Source organism: Gadus chalcogrammus, chromosome 11, assembly GCF_026213295.1.
Source record: "Gadus chalcogrammus isolate NIFS_2021 chromosome 11, NIFS_Gcha_1.0, whole genome shotgun sequence".
NCBI classification, from domain to species: Eukaryota; Metazoa; Chordata; class Actinopteri; order Gadiformes; family Gadidae; genus Gadus; species Gadus chalcogrammus.
In genome coordinates this window covers 26,944,201-26,969,695 of record NC_079422.1, presented here as the reverse complement: position 1 = coordinate 26,969,695, position 25,495 = coordinate 26,944,201, and the positions used below count along the sequence as shown (strand labels likewise).

Below are 25,495 nucleotides of genomic sequence, written 5' to 3'. Positions count from 1 at the left end.
CCTCCTCCCCCTCCTCTCCCTCCTCTCTCCCCAGGTGAACGAAGCTTCGCTGAAGCAGAAGCCGAAGACGGAGTTCTGCTTCGGTGAGTTTTATTTCGGTTTATCTCGCGGGTGGAAACGGAGTCATGCCTCGGCGGTGACGCATGACGCCCGACGGGTGCTCACTGAAATAACGCTGAGACCCGGCCCAATATATCCGTCCTCCGCAGTCATCAACGCCGTCTCCCGCCGCTACTTCCTCCAGGCCAACGACGCGGTGGACATGAAGGACTGGGTGGCCGCCCTGAACCAGGCCAGCAAGATCACCGTGAGGCGCGCACGCACGCACACGCACACACACACACACACGCATGGCCGCCCTGAACCAGGCCAGCAAGATCACCGTGAGGCGGGCACGCACGCACGCACACACACACGCACACGCACACACGTACACGTATGGCCGCCCTGAACCAGGCCAGCAAGATCACCGTGAGGCGCGCACGCACGCACGCACGCACGCACACGCACACACGCACACGCACACGTACACGTACACACACACTGACACACATTAATGCACACGGACACACACTGGTATTCATTCACACAAACACACACATTATTATTTACACACATGAACACAAACACACACGCTGATAAACATAAACTGATAAACATAAACTGATAAACACACACACACGCACACACATGCTGAAAATAATTTAAAATCCTAATAAGCCATCAAAGAGCTGCTGTAATACAGCGATCATAACCAGCCTGAAGCCGGGAATCTCCATTCTTATTAGGTTATTCCAGTCCTGCTTTCCTTCTCTGAATGGGTTCAGTGCGGTCTGATCATGTAGGTCTCGACATGACAACCACCCCACGTTCACATGGCTGTGTGTGTGTCTGTCTGTGTGTGTGTGTGTGTGTGTGTGTGTGTGTGTGTGTTCAGTGGTGCGTGGATTCCATGTTCAGGCTGTCCCCAGATGTCTTAGTGTTGTTTCAGTGTTGCACATGAACCCTCCCCCTCCCCCCTCTTCACCTGCACACTGTGACACAGGAAGAAAAGCTGCTTACTGGCTCTCTAACTGACTCTCTCACTCGTTTCTCACTTCCCCTTGAGAGACCCGAGTTGGGACTCAGCTCAGAGATCATGTTGTGATGATGATCCTGTTTTATGAGTGACTAGGCACTCCTTAAGCTAAATGGGTCGGAGGAAAAGAGAATTGAGCTAATATATAGTTTAATAAAGTGTCGGTAGGGGAGGCTAACTTGCACTAAAGGGCTTCTGGTGCAGTGAGTTACAGTACACAAGTTCACCTTCCGGGGGTTTCGGGCTGTAGGCTACTCGGTCAGACCACAACAAACGGGCCTTAGTGTCAGCTCCACTCTGTCAGGTCAGCCTGCTTCCATTAGTCATCGGTGAGTTACGACACGAAGATAAGAAACCCTCAGAAGGGAAGACACCGCAGAACAGCTCACAATCCCGTGAGAAAGAGGGCTAGAATGCAAGAATGCTAGCTCAGAGCAGATTTTATCTGGAGAAGAAGAATGCTAGCACAGAGGAGAGTGTATCTTGAGAAGAAGAAGCACCTTTACAGGCCAGAGTAAAGTCTATGTGATCCTGAAGTTGATTATAAAGCCGTCTACGCCCCCTTCGATCGCTTGCAGGGAAGTCTTAGAAGTTTGGGCTGTTTCAAGTTGAATGGAGGTTAATCTCTTAACTGAATGAAACCAGGGATGTACTTGTTAGCTGCATGATCAACATGTCTGAACCCATCTCTGTGTGCTCAGGTCTCAGACGACAGCAGTACACTGTCGGGTCGCACCAACTCGGATTGAACTCTTGTTGTTGCTACACTGAGCCAATCAGCTCTCATCGTTCGGTCAACCTAGTCAGGGTGCTAACTGCTACTGTACTCTGTCTGTACGTTACATACAGGATGGTTGGCCAAAGTTAAAATAGATAAACGTACAAAATAAGTGCTGAGCTCAGCCATGCTGGGTCCATCAGCCAATCAGAAGGCTGCTGACCCCTCTGAGCTGTGCAGTTGGACTCTTCCAGTCGCGTGTTGGTATCCTGTTCCTGTTTTGGATTCTCCCGTCCCCGTCAAGGGCCTCGGGGTTATTGAAAGACACTATAGTAATACTAATCTGTCATTACTATCATTATGGTTTTGTTATTGCTTGAGATCTTCACTTTCTGCTCCTTCCCCGGTCGTGTTTGGGGTCAAAGGTCCCCAAGGGAGGTCTGCTGCCCCTGGGGTCAGAGGTCAGCGCCGTGGTCAGAGACCCCCACGCCGGCAAGAGACAGCAAGCCTACAAGACGGAGATCATAGGGGGGGTGGTCGTGCACACCCCCATTCAGGTGTGTGTGTGTGTGTGTGTGTGTGTGCGCGCACGCTCAATTACTAAGAGAAGCAAAACAAAGTTCTTAATAATTAATAATTAATAATTGCATTTTTGATCTAACATTGTTCGATGAATGTGTTCTGTTTGAGTATGACGATGAAGACTCTGAGGAGGATGATGATGACGATGAGGAGTTTGATGATGATGATGTTGATGACGAAGAGGAGTTTGATGATGATGACGATGATGTGTTCCAGAATGAGGGGGAGGAGGGGGACGGGCGGAGGGGGACCAGGCCAGGTGTTCTGAGGTGTGGATACTGCGTCAAACAGGGCAACGTGGTGAGTAACCCCGACACATGCAGCTCTACTGAACTGTCCATGGCACCACGGGAGTCATGTGGTTCACTGCTGGGTCCTGATTGGTCAGTAGGCGGGCTCCGAGGGTCACCTCTGCCTTTTAACAGTTCTGAATCAATGTGCTACAAATAAACGAATGGACTGCATTTATGCAGCGCTATTCTAACCAGTGGCCACTCGAAGCGCTTTACAATACTGCCTTCATTCACATTCACACACCCACGCCTCGCCACGCAAGGCGACGGGCAGCTGGTCAGGGTGAGGTGCCCTGCTCAGGGACACCTCGGCACTCCAGCTCTCACTCACTCGTGATAGAAGCAGCCGGGGTTTGAACTAGCAACCTTCCCGTTACCAGCCCACAAATCCAACATGAACAACATCGGTTTCCTTGACAACGCAAACACAATATGCTCAAAGCACCGCAGATTAATATCATGACTTAAGCTGATTACTGATTAGGTCAATAAAACCCAACATTGTGGCGAAGAAGTGACTAATATCTCCTCCTGTTGGTCCCTGTGGTACGAGAGGAGATGGGAGATGGGGTTTATTCCTGACGTCTCCCTCCTAGTCTCCCACAGTCTTTCCGAACGGAAAGTCTGGCCGCAGCTCTGATTCACTGTGACAAGAACCGCCTACCTGTCAGTAAGAGGTCTTGATTGACATGCAAGCGCAACCAATCCAGGGCCTCACATTCGAGACGGTTCTGAAAAAGTCAGGATTAAACGTGACTCAGCTGTGTCGCGCTAGCGCTACAAATGACGATGCTGACATCCAATGAGAATCATGTGGCATGTTGACATAGTGTCAATGAACCTCCACCAATGTGTGTGTGTGTGTGTGTGTGTGTGTGTGTGTGTGTGTGTGTGTGTGTGTGTGTGTGTGTGTGTGTGTGTGTGTGTGTGTGTGTGTGTGTGTGTGTGTGTGTGTGAGCAGAGGAAGAGCTGGAAGCGTCGGTTCTTCACCCTGGACGACAGCGCTGTCAGTTACTACAAGTGTGAGACGGTGAGGTCACACACACTGCAGGACTCTCCACCGCAATGGGAGCGCGCCGTGGCTGTGGTTCATGTGTGTGTGTGTGTGTGTGTGTGTGTGTGTGTGTGTGTGTGTGTGTGTGTGTCAGGACAAGGAGCCGCTCAGAGCCATTCAGCTGAGGGATGTTCAGAAGGTCCACGAATGTCTGGTCAAATCTGGGTCAGTCCTCCACCTGGAGCCCCCGTCTGTCTGTCTGTCTGTCTGTCTGTCTGTCTGTCTGTCTGTCTGTCTGTCTGTCTGTCTGTCTGTCTGTCTGTCTGTCTGTCTGTCTGTCTGACTGACTGACTGACTGACTGACTGACTGACTGACTGACTGACTGACTGACTGACTGACTGACTGACTGACTGTATCTTTGACCGTCTCCCCCATCTCTAGTTTCCTCTCTGTCTCTGCGTGTGTTTACGGTCTCTCTTCTAACCCCTCGGGGTCTGTCTGTGTTCCACTCTGGTCTCTCTTGGGGTCTGTCTGTGTTCCACTCTGGTCTCTCTTGGGGTCTGTCTGTGTTCCACTCTGGTCTCTCTTGGGGTCTGTCTGTGTTCCACTCTGGTCTCTCTTGGGGTCTTACTGTGTCTCCGTCCTCTCCTCCGCTGTGGGGGTTATCCCAGGAGCCTGATCATGTGACTCTGGCTGTTTGCAGGGATCTTCTGCTGAGGGACAACCTGTTTGAGATCATCACCAGCAGCAGGGTCTTCTACGTGCAGGTACCCCCCCCCCCTCCACCCCCCCCCTTCCAGGGTATACCACCACTCTGCCTGAACCCTCCACCCCCACCCTCCAGGGTATATCACCACTCTGCCTGTACCCTCCACCCCCCCCCTTCCAGGGTATATCACCACTCTGCCTGTACCCTCCACCCCCCCCCCCCCCCAGCGTTGGACTGCAACACGCGTGCTCCCTCTGCCTCGACTATCATCTTCCACCTCCGTCTGAAGAGGAGTTCTTGTCGGCTTTAGATATTCGTTCCACTTTCCGTCTCCTGTCCTCAAAAGAAAAACATCAAGTCCCAAATAGTTTCCGTTAAGGCTATTGTTTAGGAAGGTTGGAGAAGGGGTCAAAGGTTTTTCTGTTCTTTCTGCGGGACGCTGTGTAGAAACAGTGTAGAAAAGTGTCAGTATTGTGCATGACCTATTTAGATATATTTCTCTCCCTATTAATATACAAGAACATTCTAATAAGTGGCCTCGCGACTATTTTTAGTGGAATAAAAAGGTTGCATTCGGCCAAGAAACCATCTGTTACCATGACAACAATAACATCCTCTGTTTCCCTCTGGCAAGCAGCTGACTGAGGTTAGACAGGGAGGAGGGGGGGCTGTGGGTGGGTGGGTGTTTGTGCGTGCATGTGTGTCTTGAGTGTGTGCGTGGGTGTGTGTGTGTGTTTTTGTCTGTTTAACTGTTTGTGTGTGTGTTTTCTTGTGTGTCTGCTTGTGATTGTTGTCTGCGTGTGTGCATGCACGCGTGTTTACGTGTTTGTGTGTGTGTCTGTGTGCGTTCGGGCTCACCAGTGGAAAGAGTTTAGATGATGGGGATAGCTGGGGTCAGATGAGGACAGTGTGTGTGTGTGTGTGTGTGTGTGTGTGTGTGTGTGTGTGTGTGTGTGTGTGTGTGTGTGTGTGTGTGTGTGTGTGTGTGTGTGTGTGTGTGTGTGTGCATGCGTTTGTGTGTGGTCAGATAAGGACTGTATGCGTGTGTCTGGGTGTGTGTGTGTGTGTGTGTGCGTGCGTGCGTGTGTGGGTACGGATAAGGACAATGTGTGTGTGCGTGTGTGTGTGTGTGTGTGTGTGTGTGTGTGTGTCTGCTGCAGCTCATGCCTCTGGTTCCTCCCCCCCCAGACGGACTCCCCGGAGGAGATGAGGGGCTGGATCCGGGACATCGAGGGGAAGATCCTGGGCTTCAGGGGCCCCGCTCAGGTAGGCTACGCTACGTTAGGCTACGCTAAGCTAGGCTACACTACGTTAGGCTACGCTAAGCTAGGCTACACTAAGCTAGGCTACGCTTTCTGATGGGTTAAAGATGGCCGCCTGCAATCCCAATTTAACTTCCAATTAGGAAGCGGTTGTCTCTAACTACACAACGCTGCACACAGTTCTGTTAACGTTGACGTTGTTTACTAAAGTTAAAGGGTTTTGGTTTACCGCCCTGTGAAGCTCAGAACCCCTCCCTCCTCGTCCGGGGCCACTGGCCCCTGACCCCGTGTCTCAGACCTTCACGCTCCCTCTCTCCCCTCCTCCTCCTCCTCCTCCCCCTCCTCCCTCTCTCCCCCCCTCTCCCCCTCCTCCCTCTCTCCCCTCCTCTTCCTCCTCCCCCCTCCTCCCTCTCTCCCGCCCTCTCCCCCTCCTCCCTCTCTCCCCTCCTCCCTCTCTCCTCCTCTCTCCCCCTCCTCCCTTACTCCTCCTCTCTCCCTCACTCCTCCTCTCTCCCCCTCCTCCTCTCTCCCCCTCCTCCCTCTCTCCCCCTCCTCCCTCCTCCCTCTCCCCCTCCTCCCCAGGGCCCCCCATTCCAGCGCGGCTCCTCCCTGTACCGCAGCGCCCAAGGCCCCCCCCCGGAGGACTGGAGGCCCCAGCTCCTGAAGTCCTGCTCCGTGGCCCCCGGCTGGCAGCCCTGGACCCCGCTGCCCAAGCGAGGGGCCCCCGCCCTGGACCCCGACGAGGGGCCGGGCCCCTTCGGCCCCCTGACGGTCGGGCCCTCCCTCTCCTCCTCCTCCAACTCCTCCTCCTCCTCCTCCTCCAACTCCCTCTCCGCCGCCCCGCCCCCCCCCGGCCCGGCCGACGCCCCCCCGGCCCCGCCCGAGGGGGGGGTCTTCTCCCGGGCGTGGTCCAGCGGGCGGCGCCGCCACCGCTCCCAGCCCTCCGCCGGCCACGCCTTCCCCTTCAGCCTGGACGAGGACGGCATCCGCACCACCGACGTCTAGACACGCCTTCCCCTTCAGCCTGGACGAGGACGGCATCCGCACCACCGACGTCTAGACACGACGTCTGCCCCGCGCGGCAGGACTGTCTGCCCCGCGGAGGGACTATCTGCCCCCGAGCGTGACTATCTAGCTGCCCCACGCTACAGAACTATCTGCCCCAGGGCGTGTCTATCTGCCCCAGGGCGTGACTATCTGCCCCAGGGCGTGTCTATCTGCCCCCGAGCGTGACTATCTAGCTGCCCCACGCTACAGAACTATCTGCCCCAGGGCGTGTCTATCTGCCCCCAGGGCGTGCGGACTGCAGGACCCTCGCACTTTTGCTGTTAATAATATCTTTGTGTTTTTGCGTGGATGAATGTGGCTTCTTCTTCTCTTTTCCTTTTAAGAATACGCCCCGATGTAGCGCTGACACTGTGACGTCAGCCTTAGTACCAGGCCCCACTGTGGCCCCCTGCTGGGGCCAGGGGCCAACTGCATGTCTTTTCTTCTCTTTTCTGGTGAGTTTTGTGAGAGGAAATATCAAGGAGATGTACGACGGAACTTTCCTCTTTCGTTTGCAGGACTGTGAAAGGGTGAGATGTTGTCTGTTTCTACACACCTTCGAGGGATACTTGAATGACATTGATCATGATTAAGAAGGTTTGCCATAAGAGATTTACATAGAATTGTAATTCCTTAGTTTTGGGGGGTGTGTGTGTGTGTGTGTGTGTGTGTGTGTGTGTGTGTGTGTGTGTGTGTGTGTGTGTGTGTGTGTGTGTGTGTGTGTGTGTGTGTGTGTGTGTGTGTGTGTGTGTGTGTGTGTGTGTGTGCACACCCCTTTTTTTACCTTAACTGAGGCGAGGCGATGCTAATAGAAACTAAAGCCTCACCAGGTTACTGATTGGTTAGAGAATTGGAGCATCAAACAGGTCCCGGATCAGTCCTTAAGGTACGGTACCGTCTCAGCCTAAAGCTGATTGGTTAGAGAATTGGAGCATCAAACAGGTCCCGGATCAGTCCTTAAGGTACGGCCTGAGCCTAAAAGACTCGTCTGCCTCTGCGTGGTTCTCTACCCCCACGTTGCACGAGAGCTCGTTCTGCACGTGAGATGTTTTGGTTTGCCTGGTTGTCATGGAGACCGGTGTGACGTCACTGACCACGGACGCTCCGAGCTTCTAAACCACCGCAGCAGAATTTATTGGTACTTTTATTTGTATTTTTGTATCAGCACCCGATAATGTCGGAGAAAAGACCAAGGAATAATAATCAGGGACGAACAATGAAAAGCATTCATGAAAACACATTTAGAGAGGAGAGGGAGAGGGTGTACTACACTCTCATCAGAGTAGTATAGTATCATTATAAAGTCTCAACAGAATAGTAAAGTCTCTTCAGAGTAGGCTACTACAGTCTCATCAGAGTACCGTTAGTACTTCAGTCTTAGAGGGCTTCACCACGTTGGATGTATAAATATAGCTGGATATATGAAGTATCCACAGCGAGAGGCAGCCTCCAACCCGTGGTTCTGCCTCAGGGAGACGTCTCTCATGGTAAACGTTGCGGTTCAGCACTTCCCCGCTGCGTCATTCTTTCGTTTTTAAAGTAGGCCTACATCAGCGTTCTGCAATCTTAAAACTCTGAACGGTACGCCTTACATTTTAAAACTTTAATGTTACATGATTTGATTTTTTTTTTAAAGGGCACTCACAATACCGTGAGTATTAAATTGTACTTTTAAGTCGTGTTTTTGACTTTTGCTTCTTGCTAGAGGTTTTAAATGAATGGCATGAGTTATTTTCATGAAACGTCTTGTTTAAACAGAAGAATCATGACATCTAGTGGCAGAATGTCATTACGTTCATAATTAGCACAACTTTTTTTTGAACCCCCCCCCAAAAGTATATAATTTTCGGAGCTTCCATGTTGTACTAAATGTACTCATTTGTGTGTGTGTGTGTGTGTGTGTGTGTGTGTGTGTGTGTGTGTGTGTGTGTGTGTGTGTGTGTGTGTGTGTGTGTGTGTGTGTGTGTGTGTGTGTGTGTGTGTGTGTGTGTGTGTGTGTGTGTGTCCCTCCCACCCCACAACACACCCGTTGGGGATGCGTTAAAGCGAGGTCTTTCACACGTACAACGCAAATGTCCACCAAAGCGCCTTAAAGTGCGCCGTGACCTCTCCCCGCTCCGCGGGTCCGTGTGGCTGAGGCCCGGCTGGAGCTAAAGGTCTCGGCGGGGGAGGGGCGCTAGGGCCCCGGGGCCACAGGTCTGAAAGGTCAGGCTGCGTGCCGAAGATGTGTTTTCGTACTGTTCTGTGTTTCTGATTAATAACGAGGCGAGGAGACCACGCACACACTCGTGCACGGAGCAATCGGGTAAATCACGGTAAAGAAAACAATGTAAATCTGGTTCCAATTCAAGAGAATTCCTATGCATTGTGGGGATTTAACCAAAAAACTCGGTAGGCTTCATTCCATCAGACCTGCACGATCTCCTAGGCTTAACAGTTAAATCCTTATATGTTCATGTTCTTTGAGATAAGGGCGCCAATTGCAGAAGGCCTTTTCCAGTGTTGGGCTTCTCTCTTTCCTTTAGAAACAGTTTAACTTAAAGCTGCGTGCTGTGGACCTAAAGGTCGCGTATGAAGAACCGCTCAGAGTGATGCCTGAGTGACGCGGTCCTCTCAGGGCTCCTAAATGTTAATATTCCCACATGAACGCTTCTCTGTTGTGCTGGCCTGCCCCTTGGCCTCAAAGGTTAGAGAAAAGTAGGCTAGGCAACACTTATGAAGTGTGCCTGTGGACTCAGTGACTTTAGTTCTGTCTCTCTCCACTCCGCGGCTGGCTCACCAAAGAACTGCTCTCCTTAATTGGGGTCTTGGCGCGCTAATTACCTTATTATTGGATTGATTTCATTTGTAGACCCGTGCTTGCTGAAACGTGCCACGAGGGGGCACTGCGGTACACGATACGAGATCCAGCCGACCGACCGAGTCTCGTTGTCAACTTTATCTCTTTAATTTTTATCGGATTAGTGAGGATAAAGAAAAATTCTCGTGCTCACAGATGCATGAGCTCCCCCCTCCCCTCCCCAATCGCTGATATCTCGACAAAGTAACGCGTAAAAGGACCGCAGCCGAAACGCCGAGGTCTCCAACCACGTTCGGAGAACAGATCCGTTTAAAGAGCCGTGGCTCAGAGTTCCAAATCCCGATTTAACAAAGAACAAAGTGTGGCCCGATTTAAACACGCGTAATATGAAGTCATCATAATGTGGAGCAGCTTTTCCTTCATCTGCAGACGGAGGGCCTGGTATCTGGACTCCTGCCAGACACACACACACACACACACACACACACACACACACACACACACACACACACACACACACACACACACACACACACACACACACACACACACACACACACACACACGAGGTCCAACATCAGACCACGTTACACTGATGAAGAGGAGGAGGAGGAGGAGGGGGTGGCTGGAATGTATTTTGCCCTGTGTGATGTGATTGTTTGCAGAGAAATGGGTTGACCTTGCCCTCTACTGCCACACACACACACACACACACACACACACACACACACACACACACACACACACACACACACACACACACACACACACACACACACACACACACACACACACATTAAGACACAAACACACCCCCACATGTACGCACCCACACACACTCATACACGCATATAAACACAAACCCATACACACAAATTCAAACACATACAAATACACACACACGCATGTAAAGAAACACATGCACACACACATACACAAATGGGAGCACACACACACACACGTACACACACAAATACACATGTGAGTGCACATACACTTGCACCCAATCACACACATACATATACAGACGGACACACACACGTGCACACAAACATGCACACAAACACGCACACATGTGCACAGCGGCGTGGCTCCCCTGGTGGTGCTGCTGGTGGAGGCGGTGTAGGGCGGGGGGGCGGTGCAGGGCGGGGGGGCGGTGCGGGGCGTGGAGGTGTGTTGGAGGCCTGCTGAGTGCACCAGGTCTGCGAGGCCTTCACCACTTCCTGCAGACGGAGAACAGAGGGGCCAGTCAGCTACAGGCAGGATGGGTCCTGTAATGAGCAGGCCTGCAGCACCCCCCCCCTACAGCTCCACCCACCCCCACCACCCTCCACCATCCAGTCTTTACCCATCATGCACCTCTCTAGTCCTCCACCTCTCTAGTCCTCCACCTCTCCAGTCCTCCACCTCTCTAGTCCTCCACCTCTCTAGTCCTCCACCTCTCCAGTCCTCCACCTCTCCAGTCCTCTCCAGTCCAGTCCTCTAGTCCTCCACCTCTCCAGTCCTCCACCTCTCTAGTCCTCCACCTCTCCAGTCCTCCACCTCTCCAGTCCTCCACCTCTCTAGTCCTCCACCTCTCTAGTCCTCCACCTCTCCAGTCCTCCACCTCTCTAGTCCTCCACCTCTCTAGTCCTCCACCTCTCTAGTCCTCCACCTCTCTAGTCCTCCACCTCTCTAGTCCTCCACCTCTCCAGTCCTCCACCTCTCTAGTCCTCCACCTCTCTAGTCCTCCACCTCTCTAGTCCTCCACCTCTCTAGTCCTCCACCTCTCTAGTCCTCCACCTCTCCAGTCCTCCACCTCTCCAGTCCTCCACCTCTCTAGTCCTCCACCTCTCTAGTCCTCCTCCTCTCCAGTCCTCCACCTCTCCAGTCCTCCACCTCTCTAGTCCTCCACCTCTCTAGTCCTCCACCTCTCCAGTCCTCCACCTCTCCAGTCCTCCACCTCTCCAGTCCTCCACCCTCAAGTTCTCCATCTCTCCAGTCCTCCACCCGTCCAGCTCAGGTACCATTAAACCCTTCTCCCTTCCTCTCCCCCCCCCCTCTCCTCCCCCCCTCCTCCCCCCTCCCCCCCTCCCCTCCTCTCCCCCTCCCCTCCCCCTCTGGGGCGTTGCCGCTTTCCACCACAAAAGTTGAGTCCGTAAAGTCGAAATGTCGGGGAATAGGAGTGTATCTTACACACGGCCTGATGATACAGCCTTTGATATTACGATGAAAGCATAAGGAATATTCAATGATTCAAATATGTTCTTTAACTACAGTGAGATGCTGTACTGTGCATCCAATGGACCTATTGCTATAGCATTAACATATGTCCAATATTAATGTTTACAGTTTGTGTATAACGAGGCCGGGATCAGCTTTACTGTCACTGTGGTCTAAACTCTAACCTGCTGAAATCTGAATAATCCAACGCAAATACCCATAATACAAACATTGAGTTTAGATGTAAGAGAGTTTTTTTCCTACAAAAATAAATAATTTAGATATGAACAAAGAAAAGAAAGCAATGATTTCTTTCTCAGAGACCCGTTGAGTGAGCAGGTTAAAGTATTTTTATGTCAAAGCAGACGTCCAGAATGTGACGCTCTTGAAGCAGAGTGTGTTTACGTCCAGATTCACAATCTTACCTTCTCACCTCCGATCTTATCTGCTGAGATCTAGAACCTGATCTGAATCTTTGGGTCCATGTGGTTTTAGAACATTAACAGTATCATCAGGGTCATTAGTTAACTTCTGCTAGGAGGTATTTAGTTAATCTGCTGGAAACCTGATGATGAATTAAATAAATATAGAATCTGTCTTTGGACTCTGTGATTGTATAGGCTACAGCAATATAAATGTATCTTTCAGACCTAAATCCTAAAACCTATGTTACTTTAATATTTATCAATGAAGAATGAATGATGTAGCCTACTCAGAAAATATATGTAAACAAAAATAGGGCCTAAAGTTTTTCGTCTCCTTGACAAAAACTTTTAATCGTTTAGTCGAAAAAGTCGAAATGTCGGCGTGTTGGAGACCCGAAGGATGATCCAGTGATCCACCGCGATAGAATACATTACCTATTTTAGACGCTCGTTTCTTTTGATAGTTTAAAATAATATCGCCACTATTCATTTTAAGAATTTCAAAATATATTTGTATAATCTTAAAATAAATAGTTTCAAGGTTTCAGTAGGCCCAATTAGGGCTATGTTTAGGCTGCTATTTCATCATTTATTTTAATACGGATACAATGTATTTTTGGCGATGAAGAAATTTATTTTTTAACCTTTTGATTAATAAGATGATTATCAGAGCAGAGACGTGTTTTGGTTGAAGTTTAAAATCCGTTTGATCCTCGTGGATTTATTCACTTCACATCTGATTTTAGTGAATAACTCCAGAGGCCTGCCAGTTTCACTGATAACTGATTTCTGGACAGTGGATACTTGTGACAATGTGCAATTGATTAATATCTACGTTTTGACCTAAACTGTGTGTAGGATAGCCTATTGAATGTTGGCGTCAAAATCTGCATACCTTTGGTGGCGCTCAGTTCCACACTCCTGTGAACAATGCCATTTTGAGGTCTCTCTCTCTCTCTCTCTCTCTCTCTCTCGCTCCCTCGCTCCCTCGCCCTCGCCCTCGCCCTCTGCCAATCCAATCCTCTAATCCATTCTCCATTAAACGGCATCACGGCCGCTCCGCGGGTCGAACCCTCAGCGTATCAGAGACCTCAGGTCCGCCTGAGATCGGACACGCTTGGAGGTCTGATCGGATCCCGGTTAAAAAAACAGGTTAAAACAGGTAAGTCCTTTGGTTCCTAATATTTTGGGGTGTTTGCTGAAGAACAACCCGAGAGCACCAAGACCCGACTGGCTTTTACGCGCAGGAATTAGCAAGACAAAATGTAATTGTCAATGGATGTTAAATATAGTATCATTTCATATTATTCGAGTTGTCAACAGCTATTATTATCAATTAATAATCCGAGATTTTTTTTAATGATCTTGATGCAGATTTAGACGTTGGTCTGAATCGTGCTCTTGTGACTGAAGGCTGCGCTGGTTTAATGCCCTGGTTCAATTCACTGGTTCACTGCACTGGTTTAATGCACCGGTTTAATGCGCTGGTTTAATGCACTGGTTTACTGGTTAACCGAAAGCCGAATTAGGAGACGGATACTCGGCGGTACCGGAGAGATCCGAGCTCTACCGGGCGACGTGTGTTTACCTCCTCGTGACCCCTCAACTCTCACCCCCGGCTGACTGCGCGCGGCCATCGGTCTCCGTCTGAGGGGAGAGAACCAGTTCAGATAAAAAAATATATAAAGGACTTCGAACTTTACCAATATTTTAATCACGTAAACGTAGAATTGCATCCAACCGTGTGTGTTTGTTTGTGTGCGTGTGCGTGTGTGTGTGTGTGTGTGTGAGTGTGTGTGTCTGCTGCGTGCGCTCGCACCTGTTTGTGATTGGTCAGCATCACAATTTTTATTGGTGTAAAATACTATAGTGCAGGGTAGGGCCAATCAGAAACGAGAGAGAAGAAAGGGAAGTGTGTGTGTGTGTGTGTGTGTGTGTGTGTGTGTGTGTGTGTGTGTGTGTGTGTGTGTGTGTGTGTGTGTGTGTGTGTGTGTGTGTGTGTGTGTGTGTGTGTGCGCGTGTGTTTGCGCGCGCGCATGTGAGAGAGAGATGGCATCGCGGCTCTGGGTTCGAGATCTTGAGGAGTCCGACTGAAGTGAGGAGAGAGGCCGGACTGGAGCGACAGGACGGGAGAGACAGGTCGACGGACAGACAGGTCGCTCGGTTGAGGATAAACATCAACACACAGCAGACTGGAGCGACGCGCGACGCGCAGGGAGACCGAACGAGACGCGCAGGAAGACCGGACCAGACGCGCAGGGAGACCGGACCAGACGCGCAGGGAGACCGGGGCGACGCATAGGGAGACCCAGCCAGACGCGTCTCTCGCCGGAGACCTGGACCGGGTTCTGGGGAGACTTTGAACCTGCCTACGGACGTTCAGCGGTCCGAAGAGCGATTCTTTTTTCAGTAGATATTGGGAACAGAGAGCAGCTGAATCTTGGATCTTTACGGAGAATTTTTCGTTCCGGTTCGGACGGAACATCGGGAGGATGCGCGGGCTTTTTCTGGGAGAATAGAGCGGCTTATTTGGGGTAAAAAAGTCTCTAATATCTCCATAAAACACAGTTCTAGTGGAGGATAAATAACATCGACCAGGGACAGACTGGTGGTTAACTCCAGTCTGAGACTTTAGGTTGATTTCAAACGGACTCATGGCGCCATTAAGCTGAGGTCTAAAGGATCTGTTGACGTCCTCGATCCTCTTCTCATCATACTGCTGATCTCATCCTCTCAGTTTCGAAATCATAATTTCCTTAAATTAATATAATTAGTTTAATTTAATTCACAGCAAATAGAAAAATACCCTTTGCTTTATATTAAATATATAGGCTACAATTAAATTATATAGCCTCCAATAAAAGTTAATAAAGAACAAGGCTGAGGCTAAACTCTCTTATTAAACTCCTTCGTTATTAAATGATTCGTTGTGATGGTGGAGGTTGTGGAGGTGAGGGTCCTGAGGGCCGCGCGGCGCCGCCAGTCCGGCCGCCGGAGAAGCGCCTCCGCAGGCTGAACAAAGACGAGCACCACGGTGCTCTCCGTTCAGCCATAACTCTCTCATTTGATTTAATAACGTCGATAATTATCGTCGTTTTTCTGTATGACGAAAGGCCTGTTTGTACATTAGATGACCAAGGGCTGTTCAACAACGGCAGCATTATTCTATCATTATAATATATATAATTTAGTTACTGCTGAACTTTAAACATGAAAGTCTGAACTCATTTCAGTATCAAGTCTCGATAAATGTACTAAGTGTGTGTGTGTGTGTGTGTGTGTGTGTGTGTGTGTGTGTGTGTGTGTGTGTGTGTGTGTGTGTGTGTGTGTGTGTGTGTGTGTGTGTGTGTGTGTGTGTGTGTGTGTGTGTGTGTGTGCGTGTGTACAGTAATATGGCTAACGGAGGAGATGCGTTCGGCCTCCCCGATCGTCCGGACTCGGACCCGGATTCCCCAAAAGACAACAAAAACGAGAATCCTCCAATCAGGAGCCGGCCCGCCTCACCTCAGAGCACGTGCAACCAGGTAACGCTATTACGTCGCCACCGTCAGGTTAATGCAGTTCTATCTCACCTTATAACTGTTTAATTACAGATTTATTATGGCGTGGATCTGCAGGGTTAATACATATTAACATAGAATATAAATACTTTTTTTTTTGACGGACGAAGCATTAACCTTCGAATAGAAAGTTAGTAGTTTGAACATAATCCCACATGGAGAACAAGTCATTAATTAGAAAGAATGTTTTGGATATAAAATATAAAATAAACGAAAAGAAACACAAAAACAAGCAGGCCTTTGTGTGTCTAATGGAACAAATCCTTAAGAGTTCATTAGCCTTTATTTGGATCTCTATTTATCTGGATCTCTATTTATCTGGATCTCAATTTATTTGGTCTCTATTTATCTGGATCTCTTTTTATCTGGTCTCTATTGATTTGGATCTATTTATCTGGATATTTTTATCTGGATCTCTGTTTATCTGAATATATTAATTTATTTATTTATTGGTACTTATTCGTGTGCAGGGGATAGGCAGGGTCAAAGTGTATATTTATCTGAGTGTATATTTATCTGTATGTATTAATCTATTTCTCTTTGGGTGAAGGGGATGGAGGGGGTGAAGGTGTTTCTCCATGAAGCTGAGCTCTGGTCGAAGTTCGACGAGGTGGGGACGGAGATGATCATCACGAAGGCCGGGAGGTGAGACATAGTGAGACCGAGGCTTTAGAGGCCTTAACACTCATCTCTAAGACACCTCAAATCACCAACGTATCTATATTGGGCCTGTATACGCATTACGGTCCATACATTATGTTATAGTATTATTCTTATATTTGATAAGTAGTTTATCGTTCCACCCTGGATCCCTTCTCTCTCTCTGTGTTTCTAACGGATCGCTGCCCATTCCAGGAGGATGTTCCCGGGCTACAAGGTGAAGGTAACGGGTCTGAACCCCAAGACAAAGTACATCTTGCTGATGGACGTGGTGCCCGCCGACGACCACCGCTACAAGTTCGCGGACAACAAGTGGTGCGTACGGATACTGCGCATGTATGTCTGGTGCTCAGGGAAATTCATCGTATAATTAATAATAATGATCATAATAATAATCCTAATTATCAATGCTTCTGTGCATGTCTGGGGCTCAGGTCAATTCATCGTGATAATAATAATAATATATTATATTTAATTATAATATAATATAATAATATATTATATTATAGATATATTAATATAATTATCGCTTTTAAGCGAGCATGGCGTCGTACGTAAAGGTATGGATTCCGAGGTGAAGTGAGGCATGCGGAGACATTTAAAACGTGTTTCGAGTTTAAAAGAACACATTAAAGATTAACGGGGCCCGTTTCCTACTCATGTCCTCATCCATGTTTAATCAAACCCCGGGCCTCCTCGGTCTAGACCCGCTATCACTGCGACGTATCATCCATCACCTTCTGTATCCAACACGGAGATACGAGGACAACAGGGCGCTCGGCGGCGCGCTCAGCGGGCGGTCCTCCTCAGATAGCACCGGGAGTCGTGCACGTCCCCAGAGCAGCGTGAGCTGTGCGCGTCCCCATAGAGCACCGGAGCTGTGCGCGTCCCCATAGAGCACCGGGAGCTGTGCGCGTTAGAGCACCGGGAGCTGTGCGCGTCCCCAGAGCACTAGTTGCGCGTCCACGTCCACGCGGTGCCCGTAGCAGCACGAGGAAGAGTCTGACGGGGAGGACGGGGTCATCGGGCGGACATGGAACGCGGACCCCTGCCGCTTCCGGGATTAGGGAATCTCTAAACACGATAAACTAAAGCGTGACGTCCCCTCTGGTTCTATCGGTGGCCTTATTTCTAACAGCTCAGTGTCGTCATAACCTCCACATCAGAGTGTGTTCCGTTGCCGGTCCGTCGGTGTTTGTCGTATGTTGTTTTGCACAAAACGGCCCCAAGGCGATTTGCCTCCGGTCGACGCGCCTTCACACACCACGGGCCTGCGCCTTCACGCACCGCGGGCTCGCGCCTTCACACTCCCCGACAAACTGTTAAACCCCGGGGCCTCTTCCACCATCAGGTCTCTCTGGCTCCAGGTTTAAATATTTTAAAGGACACGTCGACGGAGCGGAGGCCCAGATGTTTCACCAGAAAGACGACATGGAAACTCTATAGTCTTACGGACTACATGTAGACCACATAGACAGTCAGGAACCCGTTGATCTGTCGGACTACATGTAGACCACATAATAACCCGTTGATCTGTCGGACTAGGCTATATATAGTTCGACAAATCAACGGGTTATTTATGTGATCTATATATAGACCACAGATATAAACACCACATAGACCAAGGTTCCCGTTGATCTGTCGGACTACATGTAGACCACCTAGACACTGGAACCCGTCTGACAGCCCGCACAATCCCGACCGGCCGCTGTTATGTCTCGGGTCCTTCGTCCGTGACACCGACTAGTGTTTGTACGTTGGGGGTCTTAAGGTTCGTGACCCTGACCTGCGTTGTATCTCCTAAGGTCGATGACGGGGAAGGCCGAGCCGGCCATGCCCGGGCGGCTGTACGTCCACCCGGACTCGCCCGCCACGGGGGTCCACTGGAGCCGCCAGCTCGTCTCCTTCCAGAAGCTCAAGCTGACCAACAACCATCTGGACCCCTTCGGACACGTGCGTGGGTTCTGATTATTAACCGTCCATGGAAACGCGATATCCAGACCCACATGGCAATTAAGATACGATTATTTTAAGTTCTCATTGGGCTTCTGTTTTATTATGAATGTTTTTACGCATTAATGAGGTAATTCATGAGATATTTAATGCATTTATGAACAGGCAGACCTATAAAATCGTAAGACTCGGTGGAATAAACTAAAGCTTTAACTTTATCAATCCTGTAAATTATTAGAACGAACCACGCATTGTATTAAGAATAATCCGAGGTGAAGGGAATGCATTTAATTCAGAAATGATTAAAGTGCAAAACAAACTGACTTCTCCTCACAGGATAAAACTATTTACTAAATTTACATTTAGGGCATTGTTTTATCCAAAGCGACTGACATAAATATGTTTTTTACTTTGCTTCTGTACTGTTAACATTTTTCATTAAATTCATATGTAGTAGCCTAGGCTAAGGGAAAATGTAAAAATAGGCCCAAAGTTGAGCCGCTTATTGTGAGTCGGTTTAGCTTTGTTAACGGCAAATTGCTTAAGACCTAATGTGGCTTTATTGTGAGAACTTTGACTCAGGTTTTAACGGCAAATACTAGTTATGGTTTATGCTTTGGCACAATGGTAATTATTATTTGGCTTTATTAAATATAAAGGATCAAATAACCCATGACCCATAATGAAGGGTTACGTTCAGGGGGAGGACTCATCGTTTCCTCTTAGATCCCTGGAGATGGTTTGTGTTTGAACTAAAGTCCCGAGAGGACGAGAAGTGATCCGGAGTCACATCTGAACCAGCGGCAGTACGGGTTTGAGACGTTGGTTCTCTCTCCAGATCATTCTGAACTCGATGCATAAGTACCAGCCGCGGCTGCACGTGGTGAAGGCAGACGAGAACAACGGCTTCGGCTCCAAGAACACAGCGTTCTGCACGCGCTCCTTCCCTGAAACGGCCTTCATCGCCGTGACGTCATACCAGAACCACAAGGTAACACACGCACGCATGCGTGCACGCGCACATACACTGACGTGTTGAACTAGGACTAGCCTACTTTGCTGTGGGTGTGAAACTGGTCTCAGTCTGGTGATGATATTGGCCTGCATCTTAATGCGTCTTCCAGGATTCATATGAAATCGAGCGGTTTCTCTCATTGTCTCTCACATATTCTCACACACACACACACACACACACACACACACACACACACACACACACACACACACACACACACACACACACACACACACACACACACACTAACTTCCGGTTTTCGTGTTTATATTGACTGATGATGTCGTAGCCAAAAAATGTTTTTGCATCAATCACTGTTTATATATTTGTAAATAATGCCTGAAAAGAAATGTTCTTAATGACTAGTGTGTGTGTGTGTGTGTGTGTGTGTGTGTGTGTGTGTGTGTGTGTGTGTGTGTGTGTGTGTGTGTGTGTGTGTGTGTGTGTGTGTGTGTGTGTGTGTGTGTGTGTGTGTGTAAATATGCTAGGGATATGTTATTATCCAATTATTACCTAATCAGCGTTTAATAACATATTTTAAACGTGGCAAGAGCTCTGATTACGTTTAGGAATTGTTGAATGATATCTTAAATCCTCAGTTCTGACTCTGAGGATTTTGATTATTATTATTATTATTGACGTTATGCATCTGAGATTATTATTACGAATTGATCTGGTCCAAGCAGTAGTCACTGAGGCCTTTCAGAGGAACAGTGTTGTTGATACCAGGTTCGATGAGGCCCCAGTAAGAGGGGTTTACCCGTGACCCCGGTGTGGTCTGTGGTCCACGTCCCGCTACGCTACGCGGGACGTGGACCGGGAGGGACCTGGAGTACTGACCCAGATTGAACATGCCAGCAGCAGCACGTTCTGCTGCATCGCTGGGAGAAGGTTGAAGATCTCACATCAAAGCGTGAGGAGCACTCAAAGCTTTGGCCTGCGGTCCTGAGTCATGGAGGCTGTTGGGGTAAACAGTTTATGCTGCATCAGCTGCTGAGGACACGGCCGCTCGGGGGAATGCAGAGCTGAGGGGAACGTGTGTAGAGTCCAGACTCACAGGAGTAGCTCCAGTACCTCCTCACTGTGTGAGGGTCCAGACTCACAGGAGTAGCTCCAGTACCTCCTCACTGTGTGAGGGTCCAGACTCCAGTACCTCCTCCCAGCTCCTCTGAGCCGTGGGTCTGTCTGTCCCTCATTTCCCCTCCTGTCCGCTGGCTGGTGACATGTGTGTTCCTCTCTCCGCTCAGATCACGCAGCTGAAGATCGAGAACAACCCGTTTGCGAAGGGCTTCAGAGGCAGCGACGACATGGAGCTTCACCGCATGGCCAAGCTGCAGGGGTAAGCCCCGCCCCCTCAGCCCATGACGAGCTCGTTAGAAACACACCTCTGTTTCTTTATTTGGTTCTGTCGTTCTTTCTTGCTTGTGTTTTTTTGTATTTTCTGTTTTCTCTCTCTCTCTCTCTCCCTCTCCCTCTCCCTCTCTCTCTCTCTCTCTCTCTCTCTCTCTCTCTCTCTCTCTCTCTCTCTCTCTCTCTCTCTCTCTCTCTCTCTCTCTCCCTCTCTCGCCCCTGAGCCCCAGCGTTATGATGGGGTGCGTATGCTCTGGGACCACATGTTCTCCGGAGCTGTAGTAGGGTCTTTGTCCCCTGAAGGTGGACGTGTGGTTAAGGTGTTCCCCTTCCTGATCACATCATGTGACGCCCTGTCTTGTCACATGACAGGACAGACCTACTGCTGGGATCAATGAATCATTAAGGATTCATGTCCACCCATGTCTGACAGCAGACTGTTAAGGAGTACAGAAGGAAACATGGACAGACTGACAGACTTATGATGTGAGAAGGAGGGAGTGAACAAAGAGGGAGGGAACGAGATGCAGCTTCTGTCAACATGCTGGGGTGTTGAAGGGGTGGAGGGGGGGGGGAGAGGAAAGGAGAGGAGAGGAGGGAGGAGAGGGGGAGAGAGACCAGAGGAGGATGTAGAGGAGAGGAGTGAGGAGGGGAGAGAGGAGGGGACATAGGAGTTTAGAGGAGGGAGGAGAGAGAGAGAGAAGAGAGAGGAGACTCTATCTGAAGTGACATATGGCCACATGTTTATTTTTAGAGCAACAAACTATCTCACAGACAGTGTGTGTGTACTGTGTGTGTGTGTTTGTGTGTGTGCGTAGTTTTTTTGGTTTGTCCTTATGTATGTGTATGTGTTTGAGTGTGTGTGTGCATAGTATTATTATGTGTGTATGTATGTGTGTGTGTGTGTGTGTGTGGGGGGGGTCTGTGAACGTGTGTCTGTGTGTTTGTGTGTGTGCGTGCGTGGGAAGGTTTTGGGGTCTGATTGTGTGTGTGTGTGTGTGTGTGTGTGTGTGTGTGTGTGTGTGTGTGTGTGTGTGTGTGTGTGTGTGTGTGTGTGTGTGTGTGTGTGTGTGTGTGTGTGTGTGTGTTTGTGTGGGGGGGGGGGTCTGTATGTCTCCAGCACGAGAGACACTGATGTGCCTTGCTGTACCCAGCATTCCACAGGGGTCATTCAGTGGGCAGAGAGAGAGAGAGAGAGAGAGAGAGAGAGAGAGAGAGAGAGAGAGAGAGAGAGAGAGAGAGAGAGAGAGAGAGAGAGAGAGAGAGAGAGAGAGAGAGAGAGAGAGAGAGAGAGAGAGAGAGAGAGAGAGACTAATAAGTAACTAACTTAAACTATTTCATACAGTACATTATACAAACACAACATCATCATCCGTCATCCTAAAGCCAACTAGAAGAACATTCAAAATAAAAACACTAATCCTGCTCCACCTCACAACCCCCTCCAACACCACCTGTTGCTAAACCTCCCCCCTCCTTCCTCTGAACAATCTGTAATCTATGATGACCCTTGACCTCATACCTCTGATCAAACACACTCTCCATCTCCATCAAGGGCCTTTCAAACAGCTCTCATAGACGACCATCATGCTGCCCCACCACACAATGTCAAATTGGACCTGTGTGGCTAGCTATATAGTCCTAAAATGAATATTTTAGGAATGTTCTAGAAAAACGTAGAACAACGGAAACGACAAACATCAGACACACTGGGATTAAAAAATACTTTAAAATCCCCACTCATCGATCTAAGAGAGTGACAAAGAAACACACATTTTAATTATGTTACGTTATTAAAGGTTGTATCAGCGATTCTAGGCTGAAACATCAATGATGACATTCATCTGATCGTTCCTCACGATACGTCAGCTGCCCGCCCAATAAGCAGGCCGTCAAGAAACGCGTCTCTGTAGGCGGCCTGTGCTCCGAGATCGGACACAAAAACAAATGGTACTACCAACCACTTCAAAACAAAAATAATTAGTAATCCAAGCAATCACCGACAAGGGGTGGGTGTTGTGGGGTTTTGCGCTGCGTTCATGATCGTTTTTACTGGATGCACGAAACACGGAAGGGAGGGGCGAGCGGGCTCTGTTTGTTTGGGACCGACAGAAGAGACGTCACCAACATCGCTGATGCAACCTTTAAATAACCATCGGTAGCTTTTCATCAGGTTCCACTGTTGACCACGGAACCTTTTTCAACAGAGTAACAATATTAAATGAGTTAATATTAAATGAATTAATATTAAATTAATTAATATTAAATGAATTAATATTAAATGAACTAATATTAAATGAATTAATATTAAATGAATTAATATTAAATGAATTAATATTAAATCTCGCCCCCACAGTAAAGACTACCCGGTGGTTCCCCGCACGGCAGCCCGGCCCCGGGTGTGTTCCAGCGGGAGCCCCTACCAGGGCGAGCCCCGGGCCCTCCAGGGGTCCCCGGGGGGCCCCCGCTCCCCGTACCCCTGTGAGGGCCGGCCCCGGGGCCCCCCAGCCCACTACGCTGCCCCCCAACACCTACAGCACGGCCAGCAGGCCTACCACGGCTCCAAGAGGAAAGGTAGGCTCACGTCCTGGTTCAGCTGGTTCCCCTCCTCCCACCTCCTCCCACCTCCTCCCACCTCCTCTCACCTCCTGGTTCACCTGGTTCACCTCCTCCGACCTCCTCAGACCTCCTCCCACCTCCTCTCACCTCCTCTCCTGGTTCACCTCCTCCCATCTCCTCCAACCTCCTCTCGCCTCCTCTCACCTCCTGGTTAACCTGGTTCACCTCCTCTCACATTCTCTCACATCCTCTCGGTTCCTCTCCCACCTCCTCTCACCTCCTCTCGGTTCCTCTCACCTCCTCCCAACTCCTCTCACCTCCTCCCAACTCCTCTCACCTCCTCTCACCTCCTCTCACCTCCTCCCACCTCCTCTCCTGGTTCACCTCCTCTCACCTCCTCCCACCTCCTCTCCTGGTTCACCTCCACTCCTGGTTCACCTCCTCTTACCTCCTCTCACATCCTCTCACCTCCTCTCACCTCCTCCCTCCTCCTCTCCTGGTTCACCTCCTCCCACCTCCTCCCACCTCCTCTCACCTCCTCTCACCTCCTCTCACCTCCTCTCCTGGTTCACCTCCCTCCTCTCACCTCCTCTCACCTCCTCTCACCTCCTCTCCTGGTTCACCTCCTCTCACCTCCTCTCACCTCCTCTCACCTCCTCTCACCTCCTCTCCTGGTTCACCTCATCCCACCTCCTCTCACCTCCTCTCACCTCCTCCCTCCTCCTCTCCTGGTTCACCTCCTCTCACCTCCTCTCGGTTCCTCTCACCTCCTCTCACCTCCTCTCCTGGTTCACATCCTCCCACCTCCTCTCACCTCCTCTCAACTCCTCTCACCTCCTCTCCTGGTTCACCTCCTCTCACCTCCTCTCACCTCCTCTCACCTCCTCTCCTGGTTCACCTCCTCTCACCTCCTCTCACCTCCTCTCACCTCCTCTCACCTCCTCTCCTGGTTCACCTCCTCTCACCTCCTCTCACCTCCTCTCACCTCCTCTCACCTCCTCTCCTGGTTCACCTCCTCCCTCCTCCTCTCCTGGTTCACCTCCTCTCACCTCCTCTCGGTTCCTCTCACCTCCTCTCACCTCCTCTCCTGGTTCACATCCTCCCACCTCCTCTCACCTCCTCTCACCTCCTCTCCTGGTTCACATCCTCCCACCTCCTCCCACCTCCTCTCACCTCCTCTCACCTCCTCTCCTGGTTCACCTCCTCTCACCTCCTCTCACCTCCTCTCACCTCCTCTCACCTCCTCTCACCTCCTCTCCTGGTTCACATCCTCCCACCTCCTCTCACCTCCTCTCACCTCCTCTCACCTCCTCTCCTGGTTCACATCCTCCCACCTCCTCTCACCTCCTCTCACCTCCTCTCACCTCCTCTCACCTCCTCTCACCTCCTCTCCTGGTTCACATCCTCCCACCTCCTCTCACCTCCTCTCACCTCCTCTCCTGGTTCACCTCCTCTCACCTCCTCTCACCTCCTCTCACCTCCTCTCACCTCCTCTCGGTTCCTCTCACCTCCTCTCACCTCCTCTCCTGGTTCACATCCTCCCACCTCCTCTCATCTCCTCTCACCTCCTCTCCTGGTTCACCTCCTCTCACCTCCTCTCACCTCCTCTCCTGGTTCACCTGCTGCTACCTGTCGCTCCTTTTGGATGAACTTCTCCGATACTACTCTGTTACTGACTGACTGACTGACTGACTGACTGACTGACTGACTGACTGACTGACTGACTGACTGACTTACTTAGTGAATGACTTTGTGACTTACTTAGTGACTGACTTACTAACTTACTTACTAACGCACTTACTAACTTACTTACTAACTTTCTTACAGACTTACTGACTGACTAACTTACTTATCACTTATTGAATTACTTACTGACTTACTGGCTTACTAACTTGTTTACTAACTTTCTTACTGACTTACTTATTGACTAACTTACTTACTAACTTATTTACTTTTGTACTGACTTACTGACTTATTTGCAAACTTTCTTACTGACTTGCTGACTGACTTGCTGACTCACTGACGGACTGACTGACTGACTTGCAGAGTTACTTCCATTGGGTTTATCAAATACATCCCTGGTCACCTTCCATAGAGTTAAATAATTCAAGCCTGTTTATGTCTTGACGCTGTGATCAGAGCTCATAGCTGAGAACTGGAGCCTTTTCAAACGGGATTCCTTCAGCCGCTCTGCGCTCCATCTAGAAGTTATTCTAAACCAGCCTGTCAGCTCCATCTAGAAGTTATTCTAAACCAGCCTGTCAGCTCCATCTAGAAGTTATTCTAA

General features: G+C 49.7%; 3 protein-coding genes across 3 annotated transcripts in view; 2 read left to right on the top strand and 1 right to left on the bottom strand.

The window, feature by feature from the left end:
- Window positions 1-16: 16 nt before the first annotated feature.
- On the top strand, window positions 17-8,338 carry LOC130392474 (pleckstrin homology domain-containing family A member 2-like). Its single transcript, XM_056602976.1, has 9 exons — window positions 17-83; window positions 210-307; window positions 2,222-2,353; window positions 2,595-2,678; window positions 3,633-3,701; window positions 3,820-3,890; window positions 4,370-4,433; window positions 5,564-5,641; window positions 6,220-8,338. Exons 2-9 carry the CDS (start codon window positions 263-265, stop codon window positions 6,640-6,642), a joined length of 966 nt encoding a protein of 321 aa, XP_056458951.1. The 5' UTR covers window positions 17-83; window positions 210-262; the 3' UTR covers window positions 6,643-8,338.
- A 5,703-nt stretch (window positions 8,339-14,041) lies between these two features.
- Window positions 14,042-25,448, top strand: tbx5b (T-box transcription factor 5b). The gene is made up of 9 exons (XM_056602868.1): window positions 14,042-14,645; window positions 15,500-15,635; window positions 16,222-16,316; window positions 16,527-16,646; window positions 18,137-18,284; window positions 19,123-19,275; window positions 20,547-20,638; window positions 23,006-23,223; window positions 25,348-25,448. The coding sequence occupies exons 2-9, from the start codon at window positions 15,504-15,506 to the stop codon at window positions 25,446-25,448; spliced, it is 1,059 nt and encodes a 352-aa protein (XP_056458843.1). The 5' UTR covers window positions 14,042-14,645; window positions 15,500-15,503.
- A 31-nt stretch (window positions 25,449-25,479) lies between these two features.
- Window positions 25,480-25,495, bottom strand: part of iqcd (IQ motif containing D) — a 2,020-nt gene continuing 2,004 nt past the window's right edge. Inside the window, exon 3 of the mRNA XM_056602867.1 lies at window positions 25,480-25,491. Within this exon, the coding sequence (XP_056458842.1) occupies window positions 25,480-25,491 (12 nt within the window). The remainder of the gene's footprint in view (window positions 25,492-25,495) is intronic.

What these genes read in the sequence shown, in the direction of transcription:
- tbx5b (XM_056602868.1), top strand. Translation starts at nt 15,504, where the DNA reads ATGGCTAACGGAGGAGATGCGTTCGGCCTCCCCGATCGTCCGGACTCG. An exon ending in AAGTTCGCGGACAACAAGTG is followed by an intron (nt 16,647 to 18,136) that starts GTGCGTACGGAT and finishes GTATCTCCTAAG; the next exon opens with GTCGATGACGGGGAAGGCCG. An exon ending in CGTCATACCAGAACCACAAG is followed by an intron (nt 19,276 to 20,546) that starts GTAACACACGCA and finishes CTCTCCGCTCAG; the next exon opens with ATCACGCAGCTGAAGATCGA.
- LOC130392474 (XM_056602976.1), top strand. Translation starts at nt 263, where the DNA reads ATGAAGGACTGGGTGGCCGCCCTGAACCAGGCCAGCAAGATCACC. An exon ending in GCGTCAAACAGGGCAACGTG is followed by an intron (nt 2,679 to 3,632) that starts GTGAGTAACCCC and finishes GTGTGTGAGCAG; the next exon opens with AGGAAGAGCTGGAAGCGTCG. An exon ending in GAATGTCTGGTCAAATCTGG is followed by an intron (nt 3,891 to 4,369) that starts GTCAGTCCTCCA and finishes GGCTGTTTGCAG; the next exon opens with GGATCTTCTGCTGAGGGACA.